General features: G+C 36.9%; 1 protein-coding gene across 1 annotated transcript; it reads right to left on the bottom strand.

Moving 5' to 3' along the window:
* Window positions 1-999: 999 nt before the first annotated feature.
* LOC143034975 (uncharacterized protein F54F2.9) lies at window positions 1,000-10,781 on the bottom strand. The gene is made up of 10 exons (XM_076201333.1): window positions 10,514-10,781; window positions 7,736-7,837; window positions 7,360-7,578; window positions 6,989-7,101; window positions 6,180-6,345; window positions 4,956-5,078; window positions 4,686-4,774; window positions 3,480-3,633; window positions 2,773-2,964; window positions 1,000-1,995 (listed from the first exon to the last, which is right to left on the bottom strand). Exons 1-10 carry the CDS (start codon window positions 10,655-10,657, stop codon window positions 1,735-1,737), a joined length of 1,563 nt encoding a protein of 520 aa, XP_076057448.1. The 5' UTR covers window positions 10,658-10,781; the 3' UTR covers window positions 1,000-1,734.
* Between the last annotated feature and the right edge of the window lie 1,225 nt (window positions 10,782-12,006).

Below are 12,006 nucleotides of genomic sequence, written 5' to 3'. Positions count from 1 at the left end.
CCACATTCAGTTGGTGACAAACAATTCCTCAGCTAGACAGAACAGATAACAGTCCAAAAATTCTTCCCGGATAAATCTGTGAGGGGATTGGGAACTGTTGCCAGTCGTGATGGGGCTATGGGTTTTCCACTCAATGCTACTTGAGATAATACATTCATTTTCTCTTTTACTGCTTTCCACTATAACCGTGCAAAAATTGCACCCTTTTTTTTCCAGCAAGTGTCTGATCACCCCTAGTGTACCCTTCTTTTGGAACAGGTCATCTCCATAATCAGCTCATTTTTCCAATTCTTTTTCATTCGTGCACATTTATACTTGTTCAGTATCCTGACCACAAGACCTTATGGCTTCATTCAGCGTATCCACCTATCTCTTGGTCTAGCCTTTGCTCTCATTCCCAGCACCACCAATTTATCCATCCTCCAAGAATATCTTCTCCCATCCTTTTTCATAACTTGACCAGACCACCTCTGGTTAACCTTTTCTTTCTTTTGATCATACAACTTGTTACTGTTTTATTCCACAACTACATGCATCCTCTAGCAATTCATATCTTCTACCTCCCTTCAACTTTTCTTGCTTTCACCACCCAGGTCTCACCTTTGTACATGACTATTGTAGCAGCTGTCGTTTGGTACATTCCTTTCACTTACATTCTTTTTCTTCTCGCCATTCTCAGGGCACTTCCTACCTTCTTCCCTCCCTCCCTTTGGTTAGTCTCTATATACCAAAGGTTTTTCCCCCTATAAGTTCTAGCCTCCTGATAAGGGGAAGTTTGTGATGTTAAACCAAATCAATCTTAAGGGAGGTAGCCATTCTGATTCCTGTCTTCCATTTCTTTTAAACTTAAGAACATAACATAAGAATGAAGGAGACTGCAAGAGACCATAAGGCCTACACTAGACAGCTCCATATCCATCACCACCTGTCATCCTCATCCATAAAGTTGTCTAATCGTTTCTTAAATATTTTGGGTGAAGAGATAATTAAAATTCCTCAACATGTCATGAATGTACTTTATTTCATCCCAATCATAAGTGCTAAACAATTCCTTTCATTAGTTATTCACCTATGACACAAACTCTAATTTCAACAAGTCATTTGTTCCTTTAATTTCATACTCAAAACTTGTAAAAAATTCACAGAAAGGTTAATTGAAATATTTCCTTTTACAAGAAAATGTAACATTACATTTCAACTTCAAACAGAATAAGTTATTGAAACATGTCACACTACCACTTAATACATGGTGTCTATAATATTAAAATATTGAATTTCATGATTAAGATTTTAGCACCGAAATTTTGACACTGTGTGCCCAAAACCAATGAGGAACTGAGTTCCATATAAGTAGTGAAGAGTTAATCACAGACGATTTTTTTATATGTTCATAATTTTTCATTCTTTCACATAAAAAAATGGCACACTTTTTTGTCACGGTAGTAAATGCTACGATTGTTATATCTTTTTATGACTGTACAAACTTATGACTATATGATTTCATAATCTTGTATACACCATGTACTAAGCATTCATCACAAGTGACGTAGTGTATAAAAACAACCAAGAATTTTTCATAAATGATAGAAAAGTGTTTCCTATCTACAGAGGGCAAAGAACATTACAAAAATATATATTCTATACTCTGACCATCTAGGAACTTGTTCTCTCTATGGTCTTTTATCATTCAGATTTGATTGTTTAGAGAAGAACAATGGTAGTTTGACTGATCATTCATTCTTCCACATCTTGAGATTTGTTATACTCCTCCCTGTCCTCATCCTCATCTTCGCTTGTGCCACTTTCTCCATCTTCACCGTCTTCACCACTTCCTGAGATATCACTTCTTGCTGAAGATACTTTAAGCCCTTCATTGTCTTCAGAATGACTGGCTTCTTGTGTTTCTTGTAGGTTTTGAGTTTTTGCAGCAGCTTCCTCCTCTTTTTTCTTTTTAACTCTTTCTGCGAGAAATTTGAAACGCAACATGCACTCCTCCTGGAAATAAAGATTTTTTTTTTTATAAGATACATTAACCTGAATGGATCTTTTAGAATCCCTTTAACTACAGTACATACATACATACATATACCAAAGGCTTTTTCCCCCTTACATGGGGGGTAGCCAAAAAGAAAAAGGCACAGAAACCACTCCCACCAATTCCATCCCTTACATATTCCACCCCCACTCCCTCTCATCTTGGCACCTCCTGGATGACGGGTCATCCCTGCATCCTGTCCACTGCCCTGGGTCAGAAGCAGTGTCGCAAGACTACAGTAACCCCAAAATTACATCAATCAGTTTTCTGCTCATGAAAAAAAGTCTATTCACTATACCAAAACCATCTCCAGTGGGGAGAGGTAGAAATAGATCCCAAATGCAACCTCAATATCATGCATAATCAAGAATTCTCTCCCCTCCACTGGAAAGCAACTTTCAACTCCCACCTCCACTAACAAACACATGCTACTAAAATCCTAGGTAATATGCAGTTTCTACTAAGATCCCAAATCCCATGACAATTTACTAAAGCTTTAACCAACCTTATACAGAGGGTGACCAAGTTGATGCATACACTCGATTAAAACAGATTCATCAGCCCTCCAAGTTGAGGGGAACCATTCGTACAACTAAAAGGCTAAATCCATTTACCTCTTGCTGCATTTTACAACTTGACTAAATATTCTGGTTAGTGTTAGACAATTCTATTCAGTCAAGGGAAAACCTTCAGCCAACGGCTTGAACACGACTACATTCTTTACCTAGATAACTAACCTTTGTTTTTTCTGGTACACATCTGGCAATTTTGTCCCATCTCTGGTCTGTGCCTTTTGGATGCTGCACCAGAGCTTTCTCTAGAGCCTTCTGCTGCACTGCCGACCAGAGGTGATCAGCTCCTTTGTCCTCGAGGTTGGATCCTTCCCCTTCCATCTGGGTCAGCTTACCTCCTTTGGTCTTCTGTTTCACCTGCATTTAATCGGAAAATGAGTTAATAACTACATACATACATATACCAAAGCCTTTTTCCCCCTACACGGGGAGTAGCCAAAAAGAAAAAGGCATAGAAACCACTCCCAACCATTCCATTTCCTATATATTCCACTCCCCTCCACCCTACCTCTTATCTTGGCACCTCCTGGATGACGGGTAATCCCTGCATCCTGTCCACTGCCCTGGGTCAAAAGCAGTGTCACAACACACAGCACATCCACGGCAAGGCCACTTCATAGTTAATAACTACCTCAGTTAACATGCTGAGGAAGTGTCATTGAACTTAGGAATTATAATATGTATGACACCAGATGATTTTATTCAAAAAGGAGAAACTAATCACTTTCCAAAAGGTTGACCATTTCCCTTCTAATGACGATTTATAACACCAATATATTTATAATTCTACTTGTATGCCTTTGATGAATAATATAGAATATGCACAGCTTTTGGTGATCACTTTAAGTGTTTAAGTTCACAGGCAGCTTTACCTTAATTTCTGGAACAATTTCTGCAGTTGGCTCGACTGTCGGACGAGTGACAAGACTTGCTTTCACTTTGTTGGACATCTTTGTAACTTCAAATACAGTACGTCCCATTTGTTGAGCAATACGTTCCCACCTATCACTCGTTCCACCAGGGAATCTTGGTAGAAGAAAAAATATCTATGTCTTACATACATACATACATATACCAACAGCTTTTTCCTCCTTACAAGGGAGGTAGCCAAAAAACAAAGGCATAAAATTCACTCTCACCCATTCCATCCCCACATACTCCACTCCCATTGACCCCTTCCCTCCCCTTTATCTTGACTCCTCCTGGATGACAAGTCATCCCTGCATCTCGCCCACTGCCTACTAAAGTATTTGACAAAAGTACTGGTATGCAGATGAACACCTAATACAAATTGAAGGATAAAGGAGAAACAGGAGAAGAGGAAGAATGGTTATACTTCAAGGAGGAGGTGCTGAAGTGCACAATGTTGGTTTGTGGAATGAAGAGAATGGGGAGGGTACAGGAGAAGCATTGCATAGTGGGATGAAGAAGAGAGGGCAGGGGTGGCAGAAAAGAAGGAAGCACATAAAGAAAAGATGCAAATAAGAAATGGAGAAAAATAAGAAAAATACAGCTTTAAGAGGATGGCAACAAAGCACAAAGTGAGGAAGGCCAACAGGAGGGCAGATACAAAGTGGAGTAGGTGTTTAAGGGAGAACATTGGAAAAAAATATAAATTACAATAATAATAATAATGATAAAAAATTGGAAAGATATGAAAAGAATGAGGAGAGGCAAGTTGAGTAGACAGAAGGTAAAGGATGCAGATAGGCGGGTACTAATGGAAGTGAAGGCATTAAAGTGGAGATGGGTAGAGTATTTTTAAGTTTTTGAATGCAGAGGAGGATTGGAAACTGACTGTGGCAGTGAGGATAGTGTATAAATATGTGTTCTCTGTCTGTGCATACTTATTGAGCAGATGTCTGTCTCTGAGCCAATTCTGTGCTGATACTGTTTTAGTGTTAGGTGGTGACCTAAAGAAAACAGAATAGTGTAACAAGTACAAAATCCAATAATGTCAAGTTTACCAAATTTATATGCAACTTCATGGTATATATGAGCACAGTAACATAGTGTGTCCACAGCATTTAGTACAACAAAAGCCCCTTTTTTGAAAGATCAACCAAATTTTGACTCACTTTGCCATCAATCGTGCCAATTCCGAGAAATCTTCATCAGTCCATGGCCCACCAGTGACAACAGGTGGCGGTGTTGGTGGTCGTGGTTTCTGTATGATAAATAATATGACATCATTGGTGCCATTTGCAAATATAAGTGAAAATCTATTGTTTACATAAATAGTTTCTCAACAGAAAGGAAAAACAAATACTGCAAAGGTAAAATTTTCACGAATATAAACAAGTAATGAATAAAAACAAAATCTATATAAATTTTTTCGCATGAGGTACCTGCTTCTCTCCCTCTGGTCCTTCCACTGGGTCAAGGATGCAGCCTCCATCACTGAAGTCCGGCAAATTGATTACTCGTTTACGTGAGGATCTTTGTGCTTTCTTCTCCTTCTTCCTCTCCTCCTGGAAATGAAGAAGTATAATTCACGTTTTTAATAAACAAATGGAGAGAGAAAAAATAAATAAATAAAAGAAAAGGAAAAGTATCATTGCATGATAAGAAACCAATACACATTGTAAACACATTCACATTAATTTTTCTAACCACACCCATGGTCTTCAGCAAATATAACATTTACTGTCAAGTACTTTCATACGTTTCCTATATTTACTGTACAAGGCAGTTTCTTGTAAAGAAAAATACACAAAATCCTGGAATATATCTGCGTAGTCAATATCTTTATATGGTTAAAATACTTTTTAAAATTACCATATATTCATGCACTCCTCCCTACACATAAAAATTGATCTAATTCATCTCAGATAAAAAGTGCATGATTACCTTTGCAAACATAAAACAGCTCTACATACATCCATGCAGTGTTACTAATCTCATCCACTAATTTAGCAACATGAGTTAGTTTTGCCTCGGGCTGAAAATTTTAGCATCACTACGCTGCAAGCCAGCACTCCAATGCTAATGAGTAAGGCCCATAAATGATCTCTGAACTCTCATCTGGGAGGGGGATAGCTGTTGATCACAAGTCCAACATATGATCCAAGACTATGGTGAATTACATACCCAAAAGCTCCCTTATAAAGGGAGTGGCAGTGCCAAGCTCACACCCATCCAAATCTATTCATCAATTGTCCCATCTCAGCATTTAACCTCTTCCGTATCATGATGCCTATGTAGGCGTCACGAGGCATGAGCGGGTATATAAGGATGCTGGTGTTCAACTGTTCATATCTTGATAATATTTATTTTGTAGTTATAGGTGAATGACCCCCGAATTCTGTGAATTGGCTTAATCATGTTTTCCAAGTGAAAGAATGAGCAATACAACAGTAGCTTTATATTTGATAATGCAAGTACTGTAATACATCAATCATTGTACCTCAGGCATCCAAAGCTGCACATGAGAATTTGACTTGTATTGAAGAGATTAATGGACAAATGGTCATCCATGTCCCCTGGCACACTGCTCAGGTCAAAAACAATGAAGTGAAACACAGCTGAACATCAAATAGGGAAACTCAAATCTATTCCTAAATTGGGCTTACCTCTTCTTTTAATCTCCTTTCTTCCTCTTCTTCCAGCTCTTTTTCCCTCTTTAATCTTTCCTTTTCTTTCTTTGCAGCATCCAAGTAAGCTCTAAATAATCCTGGGCCAGCGGTGACAAGAAACACCACCAGACGAACTATTTGTATCGGCAAAATATTTTTCAAGCTAAAAACAAAAAAAGGAAGAAATTCAGAGATTAGAGCATAAGATCAAATTCATATAAATAAAAACAGCACATGAAACTGCAATATCCATTAACCCATTTTCCATTATGATATGCTTTTCCAATTTTGTTTTGATGCATTATAGACACTCCTATTTTGATACAGGAATACCAATGTATAGTTATTTTTTTTTACTAACACTTCTGACAATGATGTACATCAAGTATTACATTTTAAATTAATGCTGGAAATTTTACTTAGTTGACAGGATGCAACTAAAGAGGCTAATATTATCATATCCATCAGTAATGAATTTTGCACAAAATTTTCTGGCTAATAAAAGACAATCTTACACCTGTGCATACCTGTAACAGTACTGACATAGATGTGCAGGACTGAGACAAAAACTCATTATTATCATATTTTTGTGATCTTTGTTCATGGGACCAACAATAGCAGTTTTGAATTCTGTCTAATTATGTGTTCATATATGTATGTGTGTGTTTTTACCTATTTACCTAGTTGTATCTTACGGGAAGGGGAGCTATGCTCATGATGTCCCATCTTTGTATCTCGCAGCATTTAGTTTGCTCTTAAATTTGTATGTGTGTGTGCATTTTCTGTACACTGGTTATGATACATACCTTGGTCTTGGAATATTGTTCAACTCCGCTTCCATCAATAAAATATTATCCAAATCTTCATTCTTCTTCTTCTTGTGGTCTTTGAGCTTATATTTTTTCACTAATCTCTCCTCCTATATAAAATAAAATATAAAATATCACTTCAGCATATCTACTGTATAATTCCTGTATGATTTAGAAGACAACACAAATAAACTTTACAACAAAAAGAAAAACATGATTTCCAACAATCTTTCTCATGATACTGAAGTACTGACACTATCTATATAAAAACACACTACTATATATCACCCCCTGCATAATTAAACCTAAAGGTGTTCCATATAGAATACAAGAAAACATGACGACACACAAGGAAATCCTCAATTTACCTCCGTGTACTTCTTGTCAATGTATGATCCCCAAGCCATGAGATATTGTGTAATGGATACTACTACTGTCAATATAGCTGCGATTTCCATGAGTGACATTTTCCGTACTCTTCGGAAGTAGAAGATTGGTGATCGCCAATCTGGCAATCCCTCCACCAGCACTCTGTCATATTGAGCTCTTCTTTTTTCATCTCGGAGAACATCATAGATGCCAACAAGCTAAAAATAGATACTTTTCTTTTCAATGTGTTATGAAAACAAGGAAGTTGAAAAAAATTTATATAAAGAATAACGAATTTAAAGAAATTATCATAGTTGAGAAAAACTTATTAACTTCTATAAAAATGAAGAAAACAATTTATAAACCTTGACCTACCTGTCTAAATTTAACTTCAGCATCAGGAGCATCATTCTTATCAGGATGAATCTGCTTGGACAATGTTCTGTATGCCTTCTTGATCTCGCTTAATTCTGCATTCTATTGAGGAAAAAGAAAGACATTAGTTCTCCATCTTTTGTTTGCGGTAGATTGTTGTATTCAAACTAAGGGAATTAACTGCTTCAGTACAACTCAAATTCTCACATGCAGCATTGGCTGCCATATGTAATTTGTATCACACTACTCATACATACATACATATACCAAAGCTTTTCCCCCCTTACAAGGGAGGTGGCCAAAAAGGAAAAGGCATAAAATCATTCCTTTTCCTTTTTGGCTACCTCCCTTGTATGGGGGAAAAAGCCACTACTCACATTATAAAATATAAAGTCACTGCTGTATTACTTGTTCTCTTTTTCTCTGAGTAATAATAAATACAGAAAATGTGATCAAACCAATTCTCAGAATCCGGGGGTAACTCATGTACGACTACAAAAAAATAAAAATAAAATAAAATAAATAAATAAATATATATATATAATCAAGACACTGTTGATGGCATTCTCATGTACCCATTCACAACTCATGATGCCTACATAGGCGTCATCATACAGAAGTGGTTAAAGCTTTGAGCATTAAAAAAGATTTATGTACTTTATTTCACCATGTTTAGCACCAGAAGGGTGAAGGTGCAAACCATGTTGCTGGATAGGACCACTATATGTACTCCACAAATGCTACTAATTCCTGCCTCCATTTTACAGTCGCACATGCAAGGACTGTACATCTATATATTTTTTCAATTTTATTCTAATACACTTTGATGACTTCTGTCAGTGATCGACGCAGCTAGACTGGGGTCCCATTGTGACCAGGCAGCTCCCTCACATCAATGGTCCAATCAATCAGTCGGTTGGCGCTGGGGCTGGTGTATCCTGGTGTTGGTGGCTGGTCTGGTATTTTGGCCAACCATATATCCAGATGTTTTTGAAGGTGTCTGGAGACACCCGTTATGTTTCTCAGTGTGGGCGGGATGCAGTTAAACAATCTCAGCCTACTGAACGAGAAGCTATTGTGTATTCTGGACTTGATGCTCAGTGTTAATCCAGGAGTAGTCCTCACATAGCACAATCTCCCTCTTCTTTGGTGTATTGTTTCTTGGATGCAAGTGTTGGGCACCCTCTTTTCTAGCACCTTCCAGATGTAGATGATAGTATATTGTTCCCTTAATAATGATTTTTTTTTTCTTTTGGACATTATTTTCTATAATCTTATTTATGGGAAAATACAAAGCATTAGATATGAAGGAAAGAAAGACCCAAAGAGTTTCCCAGAATGGGCAGGAGGGGGACAGGTAAGGCTTGCCAGAACAGCAAACACCTATTTACGAATATAGAGTATCATCTTCATTACATAACTTCCTCACCCTTCATTTTGGTTTTATATTTAGCCTAAAACATTGTGACTCTTACCATTTGTTTGTGGCAATGTTCTGTCCAGTATAAGTTTGTTTACATGGGGGAAAGTTTAATGATCCAGATTATGGTAACTTTCAGGACGCAAGTAAAATAACTGACTACAGTAATCTTACAGCCTTCAAATCGTTTAATTTATTTGTGGGTTTTCAATGGTAGTAAATTAAAATACTTGCATGGGGTCTCACTAATTGCCGAACAAACCGAACAAAACCAATAAAAACCGAACATACCAACAAAACCCAAACAAGGACGGTTTTTGCTCAAATGCACACTTCTATATATATATGGTTGCATTATTTCAACTATTTTCTTTAAGATGTGTGATTTCCATGTAATATGATCAAAGAGAAGTTACGTTTTTATCCTCTGCAAAATTACCGAACACAGCTACGATACGACCCACCCCGCCGTCTATGATCACTGGTGGTATGGATCAAACTACTCTTTTAAGTTTCTTACTATTGTGATATTAGTGTAATAGACTGCATATAGTTGAATTATTTCAACTATTTTCTTTAAAATGTGTTACGTCATACTGCAGAGGCTAAAAGATAACTTCTCTTTGGTCAAATTACATGAAAATCACACATTTTAAAGAAAATAGTTTAAATAATTCAACTATATGCAGTCTATTACACTAATAACACAACAGTAAGAAACTTAAAAGAGTGTAGTTTGATCCATACCACCAGTGATCATAGACGCGGGCTGGACGAATCGTAGCTGTGTTCGGTAATTTTGCAGAGGATAAAAACGTAACTTCTCTTTGATCATATTACATGGAAATCACACATTTTAAAGAAAATAGTTGAAATAATGCAACCATATATATATAGAAGTGTGCATTTGAGCAAAAACCGTCCTTGTTTGGGTTTTGTTGGTATGTTCGGCTTTTATCGTTTTTGTTCAGTTTGTTTGGCAGTTAGTGAGACCGCTTGCATGCAGGGCAGTAAAATTTGCAGGATGGAATAATAATTTGCCAACAAATATTGCCCTTTTCTTGCAACCAAACAATTTTGATGGGTTATAGAGACACCCAAATATTGTTTACTAAAATAAGGAACATGATTATGGGTAAATAATAAAAATTGAGCACTTATAGAACTCTGCATGATTTGCAATAATAATATAATTCCTTTGCACTTGAAGCCAGTTTCAGGGGCATAAGGTGAAACACCAGCTGATAGTATTACAATTTCAATCCTGCCACCACAAAATATGACTATTTCAATATGTTATATAACTTTTGTACACTTGCCTACATACATACTAATCAAAATAAATATTATCAACCTACTTGGGATATGCCCATCACTTCGTAGAAATTTTCATTAATTTCTTCCACTAAATCGAACATTTCCATTTCTTCCGTGTCCCAGCAACATACTTCTTGAGCTAAAACAGCCACTACAAGGGCTGTATATAGCAACTTGAGTAGCATTTTTTTTTTATATAAATGTAAGCCAGCCTAGGTAAAGGCTTGCTTTCGTCATCACATGTCACAGATTGCGGTTCCCAGTAACAATTCTGTCACCAACACCGAGAGTTTAAGATAGGAAAGGAAAAACATCGTGTTAGCAATTTACAATTAACAATCGCTACATTATTAGCAGTAATCATTATTTTATATGTACGGATTAGTCATTCATCTCTCATTGTAAGAAACTAAAAAAAAACATAACGTGATTCGTACAAAAGTGGCAAAGTTAATTTAACCAAATTTGATACTTTGATAGCGAAAGTTTCTCTCAGCTGAAAAAAATCGCTTAATGGTGACATCCAACACCGCATTAGAGATGAATACTGACAATAAAGGAAAAATAAAGATGTATATACTTACACACACAAAACACACACAAATACATATATATATATATATATATATATATATATATACATATATATATATATATATATGTATATATATATATATATATATATATATATATATATGTATATATCTATATATATATATATATATATATATATATATATATATATATATATACGTACACACGACACAACTCGTAGCGTAGTTGGTAGAGTTCCCGGCTACCACTACGGAGGTCCGGGTTGGAATCCTTCCCAGGACTGAAGTAATTTCAGTATCGCTGCACTGAGTGTTGTTACTCCAACTCTCGTGGGTAGGGAGTTGTGTGTGCGTGTAAGGTCACAGCATTACCCATAGATCGGTCATAGCTCTGAGCTCTCTTTCGGGAGGGAAATAGCTGTCGATCACGAGTCCAACACGTGATCCAAAGACCATGGTGAAACACACACATATATGCATATATATATATATATATATAATATATATAATATGTATATATATATATATGTGTGTGTGTGTGTGTGTGTGTGTGTGTGTGTGTGTGTGTGTGTGTGTGTGTGTGTGTGTGCACTCGTGGATAAATGACCATCCCTGCCCCCTGTCCACTGCCTGGGCCAGAAGCAGTGCAGCAAGGCACAGTACATCCACAGCAGTTCCCAATGGCTGAAGCTGTTTTACCTCCACCACTTCATATAAACCTCACCAATTACTCCTTCTGTTCCTCTCCTAATCCTCTCAATCAGGACCGCCCCCCTCCCATAATCCTTCCCAACTACACTTAACAAGTTAATTCCTCTGAAACTATTACACTCACACTTGTCCCCTTTTCCCTTGTAAAGTGGAACTATACAGGCATTCCTCTAGTCATCCGACACTACCCTCTCTTAAACAAACATTAAATAACCTCACCAGCCAGTCCACCATCACTGTACCTCCTTTTTTCAGACATTCTGCATGGC

Source organism: Oratosquilla oratoria, chromosome 18 (assembly GCF_046742065.1).
Source record: "Oratosquilla oratoria isolate Oo_2021 chromosome 18, ASM4674206v1, whole genome shotgun sequence".
Lineage (NCBI taxonomy): Eukaryota > Metazoa > Arthropoda > Malacostraca > Stomatopoda > Squillidae > Oratosquilla > Oratosquilla oratoria.
This window is presented reverse-complemented; position numbering and strand designations above follow the sequence as displayed.